The sequence below is a fragment of the Bactrocera dorsalis genome, chromosome 1 (assembly GCF_023373825.1).
Source record: "Bactrocera dorsalis isolate Fly_Bdor chromosome 1, ASM2337382v1, whole genome shotgun sequence".
In the NCBI taxonomy this organism is placed as follows: Eukaryota; Metazoa; Arthropoda; class Insecta; order Diptera; family Tephritidae; genus Bactrocera; species Bactrocera dorsalis.
This window is the reverse complement of record NC_064303.1, coordinates 50,291,578-50,309,400: the sequence shown is the minus strand read 5'-3', so window position 1 is coordinate 50,309,400 and position 17,823 is coordinate 50,291,578. Positions and strand designations below refer to the sequence as shown.

At 33.9% G+C, this 17,823-nt stretch overlaps 2 protein-coding genes across 4 annotated transcripts in view; one reads left to right on the top strand and one right to left on the bottom strand.

The window, feature by feature from the left end:
* Positions 1 to 17,823, top strand: part of LOC115065766 (carcinine transporter) — a 1,371,383-nt gene that overhangs the window by 962,983 nt on the left and 390,577 nt on the right. The window lies entirely within an intron of this gene.
* On the bottom strand, positions 3,511 to 7,916 carry LOC125775428 (piggyBac transposable element-derived protein 4-like). Of its 3 annotated transcripts, none has more exons than XM_049446046.1 (3): positions 7,382 to 7,915; positions 6,479 to 7,310; positions 3,511 to 3,891 (listed from the first exon to the last, which is right to left on the bottom strand). In XM_049446046.1, the coding sequence occupies exons 1-3, from the start codon at positions 7,397 to 7,399 to the stop codon at positions 3,878 to 3,880; spliced, it is 864 nt and encodes a 287-aa protein (XP_049302003.1). In that variant the 5' UTR covers positions 7,400 to 7,915; the 3' UTR covers positions 3,511 to 3,877. The 3 variants fall into 3 exon arrangements, with proteins under 3 accessions (XP_049302003.1, XP_049302002.1, XP_049302001.1); XM_049446045.1 differs by lacking the exon at positions 3,511 to 3,891 and adding an exon at positions 3,922 to 6,326 and having other exon boundaries at positions 7,382 to 7,916; XM_049446044.1 differs by lacking the exon at positions 3,511 to 3,891 and having other exon boundaries at positions 3,923 to 7,310.

The following is a 17,823-nucleotide window of genomic DNA, read 5'->3' as shown; positions in this document are numbered from 1 at the left end:
TTGGAAGGTCTGCTGTATATATGATATATAGTGATGGGCCTAAAACACTGCCCTGGGGTACACCAGCCCTTATCTGCCGTTCATCAGATATGAAATCTCCCACTTTTACCATAAATTTTCTATTTTTTTAAGTGGTAGTCTGGTTTTTCCGTAAATATTTAATTTTCTTTTTTGATAATTTGGTGTTTTGAAACACACAAAGTTATTATTAATTTTGTTTTTTTGGAAAAATGTTTGAAAAAATTGTAAACATAGACATGCATATGTGCATAAATTAAATAAATTATGGACATATACGCTCACTCTGTTTTCCAATGAGGGCTTTTGGGCATTATCAGACTGTACATATGTATGTGTGTGCATTTGGTTAAATTTCTGTGCTCTTCTTCGAATCGTTTCAAGCTGGTATGACTTGCAATGTTGTTTGTCAACTCCTTCTTCTCCCTTTCCAGTTCGTTGTATTTGATTTCAGCGTTGTTTCGGGTGTTATTCGCGCCCGAACTTCTTTTTTTATAAAAGGGGCTTAAGTTTTTCGCGCCCGAATTGTGTTTTATTATGTAGGCGCTTTTAAATTTCGCGCGTTTTTGTTGTTCTTTTATGTTCGCGCCCGAATATTATTAAGTTATGATTTCTGTTTTGTTTTTTTTTTTAAGTAAAACTTCTTTAGGCGAACGCGTGACGAAAAGTGTGATCAGGCGAACGTGTAACGAAAAGTGTGATCAGGCGAGGCGAACGCAGAGAACGTATAATATAGAGAAGGCTCACCGCGTTGCCAAATTTACGACATTTCATTTAACATATGTACATATTAAAAGACCAAGCGGTCGCGCATATTCACGTACATACATATGTAATTATGTGTGCATGTAAACAAATTTGCAAGAACCAGAGAACTTACAAGTATAGACAGAGAACATAAAATTTGTTAACATTGTATGTAAGGTCGGAATTCGCCTCGCAATTTTAACATTGTTTACAATTCTCTCACATATTTTAACCGAGAATATGAAGAGACAGAAATATATGTATTTACGGCATATGATGACAAGTTTCTTTCGCGTTTCGTCGCGTCAATGCTTCGACAGATTGATGTGCTGAACACATAGAACGCGACAGACTGCAAGCGCCATCTGAATCTGATATTGAAATACACACATTCTTAAGGAAACAGTTATTTAGACAGCTGCACAACTACATAACTGTGTCCATAAGGACGTGTGTATTTTAATATTTGACAGATGTCGCTTGCAGCCTGCCCCGCTCTATGTGTTCCGGGCGTGACCCTTTGAGTTTCGGCCATTGATTGTCCGTGACAACGGAGATGCGAGAGATGCGTGCGACACTTGTTATTATGAATGTATGTACATATGTATGTGGCTCGCATTTGTTTTCGTAACATACAGACAAAAGTGCCAAGGAAATAATATACATATGTATGTATGTATGTATATGCCATAAAAATTCTACTGGTACAAATATGAAAATGATAACGAAATAATGCGAATATGCACATTTCATGAAGATCATCAATTTTCTTTGAAGAAATGAAGTTAATTTTGCACATCTTCACTTTGTAATAGTGGAAATAAATATAATTTATTCGAAATATTACTTTATTTAAATAAAAATAAAGAGAAATAAAATTAAAATAATTTTTCCTAATTTTTCCCGTGTTTGGGACGATGGAACAAACATCATAATGGTAGTTGTTTACATGTCGCCCAATAACACAGTTAATAATATCATAAAGTTTATCTACAGAAGACTTATGATTTATGGTCGAGTAGGTTCTGAAAAACTAGGAGAAAACTATCATACGTTGCCATTAATCTTAGCAGGAGATTCCAATATCAATTTCGCATCCGAAGATGGACAACTCTTGAGAAACTTTCCACGAGATAAATTAGAATTACAAATGAATAATGACCGTAATGAGCCAACTACAAGACATGGAACAACAATCGATGCAGTTTTTTCTAGATTTCTGTCTAATTTTAATTCTAAAATATATGTATCGTATTTCTCGTATCATAAGCCTATTGTCTCGGTTTTACAATCAACCACAGTAATTACTGATGTACCCAATAATGAAAATAACGAATAAAACAATGCAAAAAAATAAAAGATCTATGCAAAAATATTAATTTACTAATGAAAACATAAAATAAATTTAAATATTTGTAGGAAATAAATATATGTACATATATGTGCTTACATGTATATATTGCACACATATTCATATATATACATACTAGCTGACCCGGCGAACTTCGCCCCGCCCAATTTTTATTTTTTTTGGAAGTCATAGACTCGTATAACTTTACCACAAATAATATAAACTTCAAACAACGCATTTTCATTTAATGTTTTTAATGTTTGTAGCGCCATCTACTGTAACATAGCGCACTCAATACCGCTGTTAGCGCCACCAACTGGTGGATAGCTCTTTGCTAATAATAAACAAATAATTTGCAATAAATAAATAATGCGACTATAAGGAGAATTATAAACTATCCTATCTTTCAAGTTGGACCAAACTGCACACAGTGTTAAAAATTTCATTAAAATCGGTTCAGTAGTTTAGGAGTCCATCGCAAACAAACAATGTGACACGTGATTTTTATATATTAAGATAGATAGAGAGAAAGAAGTTTTACTTCAGTCGTGCGGTCATAAGCACACTCTCTTTTTTTTTGTTTTTGGACTTCGCGCATGTTGGGTTTAGTTTATTAACACTATTTTTATTTATTTTTTTATTTAGCTCGCACTTTTAATATGTGTACATATATGTTTGAAATAATTTGTTCTTTAAATTTTGCTTTATTGCGTATTTAACCCCATGTGTATGTAAGAATGTATATATATGTATTTACGTATAGATTTGTTTGTATGTATATTTTTCTTTTCCTTGCACCATTGCACTGTGTTGTATTTGTTTCTATAATGGTGAGTTAGTGTTTTATTTTTGTGTTTCACAATTGTCACTTTTTGTCACCTCTTTATTTTTTGCGTTATGCCAGTAAATAAAAAGTTATGCACATATGTACATACATATATACATAAGTATATTTGCACTGATCTTTTTCCATATATTTATGTTTATATTTGTTTTATTTATGTTTTTTCCCAGCACCTGGTTGGTTGTTTTTTGTTATATACACATGTTTATGCATGCATGTATGTATATTTCTGTGTTTTAATTTGTATTTGTTTTGATTTTTTCTCGGTTTATATTTCACCTTTGTTGTCGCACTTCGATTGATTTCTGCTACCACAATTTTTGTTTATATTGATTTCTCTGTTGAAATCCGAAGGTGCCTTTCGTTAAGGCTCGAAGGACCATAAATAAATGGATGCCCAATTTAGTGGGAAGCATCCACCACTTTATTTTTAGTTCAATAAGCACCCAGTAATTCGGTAAAGCAGAACACATTAACTTAATAGGTATTAAACACTTTAGGGTTAACTTTATTGAATTTTATTGAAACCGGAGATGTAAATATAATTACGCATGGTAACGGCGACCATATCACACAGGACCGCTGAGATTCGAATTATATCTCGTAGCGCACAGGACTGGCAGCGAGCAGGAATCGTATGGTGACGACGTTGTTAGCGAAAATTGCGACGCGCGGCATGGTTGTCGGAAAACGAATGTATTGAGGTCGAAAACTAATGTGCGGAGGTCAAATGTTGATGTGTTGATACGAACTGTGTGTAACGAAGTGAGCCTGCTTTCCCGTTGCCCATCCTTTTTATTGACTGGGTTGGCGTACAGATGTGTTGAGTTGTGCTATAGTGTCATCAGCTGTGGTGAATTCCGATGTAGCATAAGGATGCGCCAGTTTTTATCGAGTAGAGGGGGTGGATGCTTAACTCATTTAAACAATACTAAAATAGACATTTTACAAAAAAGGGAAAAGTGCGAAAAAGTATAAAATTCTATAAAAAACGAAACAAAAGTGCAAAAAGTTTGAAATAAATTTCTAAAAAACAAAAAAAAGACGAAAGCAACAGTGAAAAATAAGAAGAAGAAAGTTTTTTTGGTGAAAAACGAAAAATTTTTTTTACAACCGTTTTGTGAAAAAAGCAAGTTAAAAACAGATATTTTTGCGAAACCAACGAAACCAATTCACAGTTAAAAAAAAAACATAGTAACAAAATTAAAACCAACTTTCAACATAAAGTAGTAAAGCGTCCTACCTGCCTTATTCTTCATCATTTTTTTTTATCTTTCGAAAAAGAAACGTAATTTTCACATGTGTCTAAAAAAAAATATATATTGAAAAAAATTAAATAAAACAAAAGCGAAAAATATTAAAAAGAAAAAGAATTGAAATATTTTTAATGTGTTAAAAAACTTATACATACATATGTATATATTCAAAAAAAAAAATAAAACAAATGAAATACATAAAACGAAAACGAAAACAAAATTATGAAAAAGAGTTAACCCTTCTGCTATGTTAGGAAAATATTACACATATAGTGTTTTGGGTCAATTTGACCCACTTATGAAAACTCCACTAATAACACTATTTTATTAATAGAGTTCATATTTTTTTATTTGAATCAAGTTAAGTGTATGTTAATTGTAGAAAATAGTTGAGATATGTATGTTTTAACAGAAATTTTCACAAAATAAGCTGCTGTATTCCTTGCAAACAAATTTTTGGCACGTACTATAAACAGCTAAATATTTGTTCGAATTTTTTGTATGATGACAGAAGCTGTCGTTTTTTGGTGGATTCATTTCTGGCAGAAATAACGGGTGATTTTTTTGAGGTTAGGATTTTCATGCATTAGTATTTGACAGATCACGTGGGATTTCAGACATGGTGTCAAAGAGAAAGATGCTCAGTATGCTTTGACATTTCATCATGAATAGACTTACTAACGAGCAACGCTTGCAAATCATTGAATTTTATTACCAAAATCAGTGTTCGGTTCGAAATGTGTTTCGCGACAAATTTTGTTCAGCGATGAGGCTCATTTCTGGTTGAATGGCTACGTAAATAAGCAAAATTGCCGCATTTGGGGTGAAGAGCAACCAGAAGCCGTTCAAGAACTGCCCATGCATCCCGAAAAATGCACTGTTTGGTGTGGTTTGTACGCTGGTGGAATCATTGGACCGTATTTTTTCAAAGATGCTGTTGGACGCAACGTTACGGTGAATGGCGATCGCTATCGTTCGATGCTAACAAACTTTTTGTTGCCAAAAATGGAAGAACTGAACTTGGTTGACATGTGGTTTCAACAAGATGGCGCTACATGCCACACAGCTCGCGATTCTATGGCCATTTTGAGGGAAAACTTCGGACAACAATTCATCTCAAGAAATGGACCCGTAAGTTGGCCACCAAGATCATGCGATTTAACGCCTTTAGACTATTTTTTGTGGGGCTACGTCAAGTCTAAAGTCTACAGAAATAAGCCAGCAACTATTCCAGCTTTGGAAGACAACATTTCCGAAGAAATTCGGGTTATTCCGGCCGAAATGCTCGAAAAAGTTGCCCAAAATTGGACTTTCCGAATGGACCACCTAAGACGCAGCCGCGGTCAACATTTAAATGAAATTATCTTCAAAAAGTAAATGTCATGAACCAATCTAATTTTATGCGTTTTTTTTTAAAAAAAAGTTATCAAGCTCTTAAAAAATCACCCTATATTAGAAGTAGACGTTTCTTCTGCAGATTTGGAGTTTTCTTGAATATTTTTTACTATATTCTTAGCAGCGATTCCTCGTGGCAGTCTCTCTCTGCGGACAATATTTGGTTCGACCATTTGCTTTCCCAGCTCTTCAAGAAAAAGTCTTCGCTTATAAAGCTTGTTGGTGTTCCAGGAGGGATTTATCTCTGTCCATATTACGTATGCGTTATATGCCGATATATCTAACATATTCGAAAAGAGAGCAACTGGCCAACGTTTGGTCTGACGTTTACATGTATAGTTAGCAACCAGCTGATCCACACCAATTTTTGTTTTATTATAGTAAAGTATTATTTCAGGTTTTTTTCTGTTATCCTCATCAACAAGTGGAGAATGGTGAAAGGAGCTCAATGCTACAACAAATTTATATTTTTTTGGGACGTACGATACAATAGTTACATACTACGTAAATAAAAATTTTCTTTCTAAAATGTTCTTTTCCTTCATGTCGACAATTTCTCGTAGCAAAAAAAGCTTATTTTTCCTCTCTGTACCGACTAAAGTAATGCTCCTGCGAAGTAGCTAAACGGCGAGATTGTACGTCGTAAAAAAGTTATCGCAAGTAATAGTGTGACCTCTGGGAAGGGGTTCTGATAGGGATAGAATAACACGTTCACCTAAAAATATTTGTATAGAGACGGTTTATTTATACTGTACATAGGTTTGAGACATACAAAAAGCCAATTTATAAATGCATTATCTTGGTTGCTTTCCGGTTGCGTATTTCTTGCCCGTCCTAAATAAACTTCCATGTTCCAGGCATACTTACTTTTTGAATCACATAGAGCCCATATTTTTAGGCCGTATTTTGCGGGCTTCGATGGAATGTACTGCCTGAAGCTGCAACGACCACGAAAAGGTACTAACTGCTCATCTATTGTTACATTTTCATGTAAGTGATAATATGACCTGAGCTGCCGATTCAATTGATCCCAAATGTTTCTTATAGGTGCTAATTTATCACGCTGTCTTCTCTCATCCCTGTCTGCAGCGGAGTTAAAACGAAGGCATCGTGATATGTTCATAAGTCTTTCCAAGCTCATTGTGGCCCGAAAAATTGGTCTGCCATTATTTTCATCCCACAAATGAATTAGACTTTCATTGTGCGATTTGTATACTCCTGCTAAGATTTGCAATCCTATGTATGCTTCCAATTCTATAAGGTCTATAATTTTCCAATTGTCTCCAAAAAGCTGCAATCCTTTGATGTTGCTCATTTCTACCACTGTGTTTTTTATACTTGAGGGCATGAAAATATCAAAAGAGGATTTTATATCTGTGACCATAGAAATAGCACACTTTGATGGGCCAGGACTTCGACATAAAATTTGATTTCGAGGAATTTTGCCTCTTGAAATTGGAAGTGGCTGATCATGCCATATTATGCTCTTATCTTTCAATAAAATATTTGGCAAATTGACTTCTTCTGTCGCATTGCTACCTTCAAAACCGACATCTACTTCACTTTCACTGGATGAAGTATTTGAATCGTCCGTTTCATTTTCTGCAATAGGTACAAAGTCTTCATCGCTATCACTTTCGTCGAAAATATCCTCAGCATCAGAATTAATAATTTGGTGTATTTCTTCAATACTTAGTTTCTTTTCAAAAATAAAAATATAAAAATGTGTAACAGCAATATAAACTTAGTAAATTAAATAACTTGACTTACTCTCTTCCTTTGGGACATTGTATAAATATATATTTAGCAATCACTTTCTTTATAAAAACTTTGATAAGCTCCTTACTGCGCGACAAAAAATTACTAACTAAGCAAACAATCTACACTTACTCTTTGCACAGGTGCATAAAACGGGAGTTCCCCTTTTTCGAAAAGGCTATAAATTTATCGAGAATATATAAACATAGAGCTGTGCAACTCGATTTCCGATAACTAGCTTTCTTTGACGGCGTTTTTGATCGAGTGATGTAATAAAAAACGGCAAAATGTTTCAAAATACTAGGTGGGTCAAATTGACCCAACAACGTAATAAGTGTAATGAAATTACATTTGGCATCCTCCAGCAACATAAAAAACAGATATTATTTTAAATTTCATATTTATCTATTCCTTTTACTGCAGTTAACAAATAGAAGAAGAATCAATACAATACGACTAGAGTAACACGCGAATTTCGACGAGTTTTACTGAAAATTGGGTCAAATTGACCCAAACATAGCAGATGGGTTAAAATATTTTTTTGTAAAAATTAAATAATTTAACAAGTAATGCAAAAAAAACATCTCTAAAACATAAAAATATATACAGCTACGGACAATCGAATTTAATCATCAAAATAAAAGAAAACAGGCAAAGAATACTGGTTATAGTGAAAATATTGAAAAAGTGAAAATATTCTAAAAGCAAAGGCTATATATACAGTTACGCGAAAACATAATAAGGACAGCGGCCTAGAACTAACTAAGTTCATGTGTATGCAGAAATAGAAACAAAATACAAATAAAAAAGTTTCTAGAACGTTTAAAATTTTCTAAATAAAAGGAGAATACATCTTTATTTTTACGCAACTGGTCCAAAAAGAAATACTCCGCCGACCACATCTTCAAACCACAATCAAACTAATTATTTACAAATACTTAAACAATGGAGAATCTAAACCAAACCATCGCCGAGCTGGGAAGGGTTATCGCAAGGCAAGAAGAATTGCTACAATCCCAACAACAAGATATGCAAAAACAACATGCTCAACATCTACTTCAACTACCAATGAACCAACAACCACAATTCAACAGATTTCACATGTCACCAAGGGACATTATGGACTAATTCCAGAGAATGAAGTCACTAGACGACCATCACAATCCAAATGCGTTTATTAAAGCGGTCGAAACCAACTTTTCTCTCTGCGGCACAGACCAGGAACTCATCCAACATTGTATCAACATTATAGAAAACGAAAAAATACTGGGAACCGCTGGAAAAAGAACGAGAGAGGACGGTCAAAGTAAGTAATCTTAATGAATTATTTATAATTTTCGAAAAATGTAAAGCAGACATAAATGAAATATACATATTTGACCCTTTAAAATCGGGCATTTATAAACCTGAAAATGTAGATAGGGACCTTGTTGATATAATGTTAGAGAAAATCGATGGGCCTAAAAGGGCACATATAACCGAAACGTAAACATTAAATGATATTATCGTAAAATATTCAAAGTTAAAATTGCTTCAGGACAAAAGAGCTATAGATTATAGACATCGAAAATATGTCGATAAAAACAAAGTAAATTACGAATGTTTCAAGAAAAATTATAGATCTTATGAACATAATAAAATTTCAGACAATAGACAAACCAAACCCACAAACGACAATAGACAACAAAGCGGGAACAATAACAATTACATACGTAATACAAATTTTAATCGTAACAATTACAACAATCGGAATAATTACGATTACGGGTGTAACAATTCTACAAATAAAATACAACCAAATTTACCGAAACAAACTAAAAGCGCTCATATGAGCGTCGATTACAATCCAACTACATACGTAATACAAATTTTAATCGTAACAATTACAACAATCGGAATAATTACGATTACGGGTGTAACAATTCTACAAATAAAATACAACCAAATTTACCGAGACAAACTAAAAGCTCTCATATGAGCGTCGATTACAATCCAAGTACAAGTCGTTTGTCCAATAATTCAAATTTGATAGAAATTGGCAATGGTGAAGAAAAAGAAGTAAATTTTTTAACACCGACTCAAACCATCAACTCCCCATAATAACAGTAACAATAGGAAATCACAGAATCAAATGCACAGGTTCAACAACTAGCATTATAAAACCAAACGCTCTATTCGAAAATTTTCAGAAGGAAAAACTTTCAAACCGCTATGCTATGGAACTATCAAGTGAATTAATGAAATTAAATATAAAATTGTAACACCTTTTCCGAAAGAATTTAACGTCTTAGGTACTTTATCATGGAAAGTAATAGATTTTAACAGCAACAAATACGAAGCTATTATAGGACAAAATTTTCTTATTCCTTTTAAAGCTAAAATTGATGTAGAAAACACATTTATTAATATATTAGGAAACATAATTCATTTTGATCACCGAATTCCTTATGAAAAAACGGAAATTTGCGCACTCGAATTCAGTGATATGAAAAAGTTAAACTTGAATCATTTAAATAGCGAAGAAAGCCAATCGATAAGAGATCTATTACAAGAATTTAACGAATTATTTTTCAAAGGAGATAAACTTTCTTTTACGCATGAAATCAAACATCAAATTATTACAACAAACGATAGACCCATTTATTCGAAAATTTATAGGTATCCACAAGTTCACGAATTAGAAATACAAAAACAAATTAAAGAAATGTTAGAACATAATATAATTAGAAAAACAACATTAGAAAATTTGGGAATGAGCCTTAACAAAATGTTGCAAATAAAAGATTTAAACGCTGGTGAATAACAAGACCAAACAATGCTTTCAATAGAAGTCCAAACTAGCCATTCTCATGAAGAAAATATTTATAATCACTTCAACAATCTGAATACAGTCGTAAATCGTTTTAAACAGAAAATATTTTCAAAAACAAACGCATTTTTATCGATATAACTCTCACAACGTCATTAATATTGTACGAGGTGTGTTCAAAAAGTATCGCGAATCGTAACTGACAGTTTTCTTCGTTTGCAGGGGAGTGGTGCATCATGAGTTCTTGCCACAGGGAAGAACGGTCAATAAGGAATATTACCTGCAAGTTATGTGCAATTTGCGCGAAGCAATCCGCCAGAAACGCCCGGATTTGTGGAAGAACAAAAATTGGCTTTTGCACCACGATAACGCCCTTGCTCACACATCGTTGCTTGTGCGCGACTTTTTGGCCAAAAACAACAAACTAATGGTGCTGCAGCCACCGTATTCCCCAGATCTGGCCCCCTGTGACTTTTTCTTGTTCCTTAAACTGAAGAGGCCCATGAAAGGACGACGTTACGCTTCTCTTGACGAGATAAAGACGGCATCGAAGGAGGAGCTGAAGAAGATATAAAAAATAATTTTTTGAAGTGCTTCGAAGATTGGAAAAACCGTTGGCACAATGTATAATATCTCATGGGGATTACTTTGAAGGGGACAAAATTGATATTTATGAATAAATAAATAATTTTTGAAAAAAACACAAAAACACACAATTCGCGATACTTTTTGAACACACCTCGTAAATAAACATTTTGAAAAAAGTAAGATCGCTATATATTTTGAACTTAATGAAAAAAAAACATAATGAAGTGGAACAAACACTTTTACATTCTTTCGCAAACAATCAAAATAACTCTTTTGTAAATTGTACCAACTTTGCCAAAGACATCGAAGATGAATACGAACTAAAGAGACAAATATCGTTTTTCCATAAAATCGAAGTATGACATTCAGGCATTATTCCAACTTACGAGGGAATGAAGCATAAAGTGTATCATCCAGAACTAAAAATTAAAATCCATGAAATAATAAATAATTGCGACATATGTAATGATGGAAAATATGATAGAAATCCGATCAAAGCTAAATTTCAAATTACCGAAACACTAAATACAGTTAATGAAATTGTTAATATAGATACTTGTGAACAGTAAACAGTCATTTATAATATTTATCGATACATTTTCAAAACATTTAATTTCTTTGCATTTACCCGATAGAAACCCGATCATAAATAAAATGAATGAATTTTTGTCAATTAAAGGCTATATAAAAAAGTTTGTTTTCGATAATGAATTTAATGCAAAACCAATGCGGGAATTTTTAAATAGAGAAAATATAGAATTTCATGCCATGAAACCACATAGCCATACGGGAAATTCAGATGTAGAAAGAATAAATAATACTCTTACCGAACGTATCAGAACCCTACATTTAGAAGAAAAAGTTTCGATTACCATTAAAATGTGTAAAGCCGTAAAACTTTATAACAATTCATTTCATACCACAATAAAAGCTACTAAGCTAAATGACAACAATGACAATAGAAACTCTAACGTCAATTAACTCATTTTGAAACACAAATCTATCCCCTTCAGTGTAATGCACAATATACTTGTATATCTTTTAAAAGATAAAAAAAAATATATATACCTTTTTTTTTGAATTCCGAATATATGTTTATATATAATCTATATTGCCATCTATCGTCTCAATTTTAATAAATTCAATATATACGTATACTTACCATTGTTGAAAATAAAATTGTAAATATATAAAACAATAATTACCTATCATAATTTGTGTTAATCTATGTATATAAATAAAAATGAATCGCCAAAATGTATGTACGCTCATAACTTTCATACGACTGAACCAAATTTGATAATTCTTTTTTTAAAATGTTCGTTCAGAGATGGTTTCTGCGGAGAAAAAAATTCGAATAATTGCCGGAAAACCCCTAAAAACAGCCCTTTTATTTTTCTCATACAAACGAATGAATGTTTGTTTTTTAGTAACGCTAAGAAAACGGCTGCACCAATCTTGGTGAAATTTTCAGAGGTTGTTCGTTGTGAATCGGGAAAGGTTTAGAAATAAAAATACCTTTTACTGAGGAAAAATTGGAAAATTGAACAATTCCAAAAAGTACGACAATGGCAGAACATTCAGCATTCAATTTAGAAGAGTGAATATCGGAGTTGACATCACATGGATGGTACTATATTCACCATTAGACAATAATTCACAGTAAAAACTCATATCAATGTGGAGTATTGCAGTTTGATGTAATCGATAGGATACGTTTGTAAGTACGTCACCAAAGGAAGCAACATGGCGGTAATTGGTCTTGAACGAGATGAGATCAGAAATTATCAAGTGGGTCGACACATGAACTGCACTAAAGCGCTTTGTAGGATATTTACTTTTGCAATTCATGAACGTTTTCCGACTGTTGTGCGTCTCGCAGTTAATTTGGAGAATGGCCAAAGAGTGCATTTCAACCCAGGGAATACAGTACAGTCAGTGGTAACACCGCCAGCAACAAAATTAACATTTACGAGTTTTTGCTCAACTTTCGTCAGTGATCCGTTCGCGAGATCATTCGGAAATACCTTGATATTATTATGCATCTTCGAAGAAATACTTACGCAGAAAGTAAGGCCAACCAATTTACGCAATCAACCCGAAAAAAGACGATTGTTTCTACCTTCGCACTGCGGGCAATGTGGCTTCGCTAGCGTCATTTAATTAAAATTTTCAAATTTGAAAAACCGTTAATTTTTTTTTACAACCGATAACAAATACATGATGAACAGCTGTGAGCTGTCAAAGTCAGCATATGTTTCTGCAAGTGTTGTGCAAAATATTTCCGCCTTTTTGATCATCGTTTTGCTATTCGTGTTAAACTTGCAAATTTTATTATTTTCATTAAAAGTTTTGTTATATACTAATGCCAAGGTATGTATTATATAAAAAACTGTGGTTTTGATCTGTGTATACTTATGGTATTTATAAAACGTAATCGTGTTTAAGTGTATTAGCAACTCGCCTATTGTAACGTACACCTGTCTTTCGTGGAGTAGAACTTTAAAAATTCAACTAGATTCAGTGGAATTTTAAATTTTCCTATATACAATGGTTTGTGTGTCCAAAATGAACTGCGAGTACCTGCGAGCCTTCAATTTCTTGTACTTTTTAGGCAAAATGTCTGTGTCAAAACGCACCCTTTTTTTAATATGGCATGGAGAAGCGATCCCCACCAAGAAGTTTCTCGCCGTGAAAAATTATGTTTTTGGTACCGTTTTGAGTAAAATTACCTATACTCAGAAGGAGCAGTGCGAAAATGAAAAGAAACTGCGAAATTTTGCTACTGGCTTATCCAAAAGTGGAAGGCCTGTGGCAGATATAAGGTGTTTTTCGAAAAAGTTAACCAAAAATGGCTAGATACACCATTGGTATTGTTGGGAAAAAAAGCAAATGAAAATATTGGACGACCGGAAAAAGAGCTTTCCGAGTGCTGCAGACAAACGCAAGTCAATAAGATGTCAAAACTTACAGAGGAAGTGTCATGTGAAGGATTGTTGGTAGCTGCAGCTGCAGTTTATATAAAGCTGGATGAGTTTAGCGGAAAGGTAATACAAAATGTAAACAAACCAAAGCCCCTTCCATCCAAATTTTTGGAGGATAAAGCGCTTGCGCTATTTGTAGATCTTGGACATACCAGATACACTTGGAACTTGAACAAGAAAGCAGCAAATAACCAAAACGCCGATATATATCCATGCTACGAAAAATTACGCTTCGCCAAAAAAGTGCTATCCTAGTGACATTGCAGTCACTGATTATTATGCTGAAGTGCCACTACAAAGTCTTGTGGACCATACAATAAACAGGATCATGGAAGCACACCCTGAGTGTTTTGAAATCCCATCTACAAGTAATAATAATACCCATTTAACTGCTGTCTACAAATGGGGTTGTGATGGCAGCAGCGGGCATTCCACATATAGGCAAAAATTTAACGACTGCGAAAGAAAACATGAGAGACCAATATTTATTTTCAATTTGTATTGTACCACTGCAAGTGCAGAACGGGCCGACAGTTTATTAGAAAAACAATCGACCTTCTTCGACACGATACTGTCGACCACTCAAAATTCTTTGCGAGAAGGAAATGGCCGACCTGAGTCGCAGGGAAATTGAGAATATTAAGAACCAAATATTAAATATTGCACCAATTTCACATGACCATGCTTGATGGTAAAACTTTCAGAGTCATTTCAGAATTTTCTTCGCAAATATGCGGAATCTGCAACGCAACACCGAAAAATATGAATAACTTAAATTTGGTGAAGAGCTTTCCAATTAAAGTGAACCTCTTTCAATATGGGCTATCCAGTCTCCACACCTGGATAATGTTTTTTGAATTTATTTTGCACATATCCTATAGAATACCAATAAAAAAGTGGCAAACTGGTGGTGCTGACAAGGATATTGTTGGACAAAATAAAACAAATATACAGCAGAAGCTACGAGAAGAAATGCATTTGTTGGTCGACATACCAATGGCTGTTACTGGAAATACCAACAACGGAAATACGGCAAGAAGGTTCTTTCAACAACCAAATTTAGCCGCTCGTATAACTGGAGTGAACTAAAATTTAATATATCGATTCATCATCGTCTTACGAGCACTTGCATGTGGATACGATATAATCACGGAGGCATTCAGACTTTACGCAATGGAAACTGCCAAAATTTTTGTTAGTTTATACCCTTGGCTTTACACGCCCTCGTCTGTTCACAGAATTTTAATTCATGGAGCAGACATAATCAATCATTTTTCGCTTCCAATTGGCATGATGTCCGAGGAAGCGCTTGAAGCCAGAAATAAAGATTATCGGAACATCCGTGAAAATAATACCAGAAAAAATTGCAGAAAAAATACAATGGAAGATTTCTTTTTGTTTCTTCCGATCCCTTAATATCTTCATTGTCCAACGGCTCATCAATTTCCTATTCCAGAAATATTAGTTTCGATAAGAAAGTAAAAAGCTTGCTTATAATGCATCAATTTGAAAATGATTTCTCTGAATCTGATACTGAAGAATCTGATTAATATCTCTTTTATAATATGGTTTCTCTTTGAGTTGACAATTTTTTTTTTTATTTTATATATGCATATATGGTGGAAAATGTTTATTGAATTAAAAACAAAATAAAAAATTAAAAATAAAAATTTAATTTTTCTTCCAAAAATTGTTTGATTTTTTTCTGAATTGAGAAAAAAAAATTTTGAAGATATCTTCTTTACTGTGGAAGCTATGAATAAAATGCCGCTAGTGAAGCCAAATTGGCCACTGTGCGGTGGAACGAATTCTTTGTGGACGATTCCACGACTATCAAAAGAGGCAATAATCATCGTTTTCACCTTCGACTTGCTCATGCGAACTTTTTTCGGGCGGTGAGCGCGCGGAGACAACCATTGTGACCTGGGCACGACTAAAAACACTATCACCATACACTCTTACAATTTTAGCGTACGTTTCCGAAGCTATTTCGCCCAATCTGGCGCAAAATTTTATCGCGACGCGTTGCTCTTGATTTCGTTTTTCCATTTTCGTGACGAGCACTACAAACACACGTCTACTCAACATATACATATATCGATGGAGAGAGGAGGGATGCCGGAAAAAAAGGGAAGTTCAAGGTCACAGGTTCACCGCAAGCGCGGCAATAAAATGAGTCTCATTACTTAATTGTCAAACCTCGTAAACAAGCAAAAGTGCCGCATTTAGAAGGAAGAGCAACCTGAAGAGATAAGCTTCAAGAAATAACCGTCAAAGAATGTTCTTTCGAATGATCAGGGCTCGGGTTAACTTGCTCATCCATAAGAAATAATCAGTGTTGCGATTCGTACCAGGACATCACTGTCAAGGATGGACCTTTGTTAAAATAATAAACACTCTCCTCTCTCTCTCTCTCTTTCTTAAATTTGAAATTTGTTTGCTTTTTTATAAAAAAGTAGGAAACCTCAAAATAGATCACCTTTTATATTCAGTGATTCAAATTCAATAGGTAACTTCTTTCCACTACCCACAATAAAATTATTTACGCGGTATTAGGTAAATAACGGGTGATTTTTTTGAGGTTAGGATTTTCATGCATTAGTATTTGACAGATCACGTGGGATTTCAGACATGGTGTCAAAGAGAAAGATGCTCAGTATGCTTTGACATTTCATCATGAATAGACTTACTAACGAGCAACGCTTGCAAATCATTGAATTTTATTACCAAAATCAGTGTTCCGTAATCCGCTTTTTTATCGACAAATTTTGTTCAGCGATGAGGCTCATTTCTGGTTGAATGGCTACGTAAATAAGCAAAATTGCCGCATTTGGGGTGAAGAGCAACCAGAAGCCGTTCAAGAACTGCCCATGCATCCCGAAAAATGCACTGTTTGGTGTGGTTTGTACGCTGGTGGAATCATTGGACCGTATTTTTTCAAAGATGCTGTTGGACGCAACGTTACGGTGAATGGCGATCGCTATCGTTCGATGCTAACAAACTTTTTGTTGCCAAAAATGGAAGAACTGAACTTGGTTGACATGTGGTTTCAACAAGATGGCGCTACATGCCACACAGCTCGCGATTCTATGGCCATTTTGAGGGAAAACTTCGGACAACAATTCATCTCAAGAAATGGACCCGTAAGTTGGCCACCAAGATCATGCGATTTAACGCCTTTAGACTATTTTTTGTGGGGCTACGTCAAGTCTAAAGTCTACAGAAATAAGCCAGCAACTATTCCAGCTTTGGAAGACAACATTTCCGAAGAAATTCGGGCTATTCCGGCCGAAATGCTCGAAAAAGTTGCCCAAAATTGGACTTTCCGAATGGACCACCTAAGACGCAGCCGCGGTCAACATTTAAATGAAATTATCTTCAAAAAGTAAATGTCATGAACCAATCTAACGTTTCAAATAAAGAACCGATGAGATTTTGCAAATTTTATGCGTTTTTTTTTTAAAAAAAGTTATCAAGCTCTTAAAAAATCACCCTTTACAACTTAAAAAAGGCGATATTACAATCAACAAAGAAATACTATTTTTAGAAAAGGAAAGGCAAATTTTAAACAAAGATAAAAATTTGATATGGTAAACATATGTTTACCTTATACAACTTTAGCTAACAAAAGTAAGCGAATTATTGAAAAAATTTCCTAACCAATAAGGTACTTATCTAAGTCATATATGTTAAAGTAGAAATTGAATGTACGAGCACAAACTCGCCAGTTTATTCAAAGACACTAAAAGAAGAGGTTACCAAATAAATTCAAGAACTCTTAGACAACAATCCCGAGTGAATTGGCATTGATTACACCGGCCAACACGTTTTTTGGTCTGACATCTACATGTTAAATTTTAGCTTCTCCTATGACAAAAATAAGGAAATTTTTTTCCGGTTAAAGTTTGCTTTCGTAGAAATTAGAGCAATTTTTCGATTTTTATGCAGAAATTTCTGATTTTTATATTTTTTCTACAATTTCACTATAGATTATAATTATAAAACTTTTTTTTAGATACAAGAGTCGTTTTTATTCAAGATGTGTGATAAACAATAACATATAAATGTAAAAT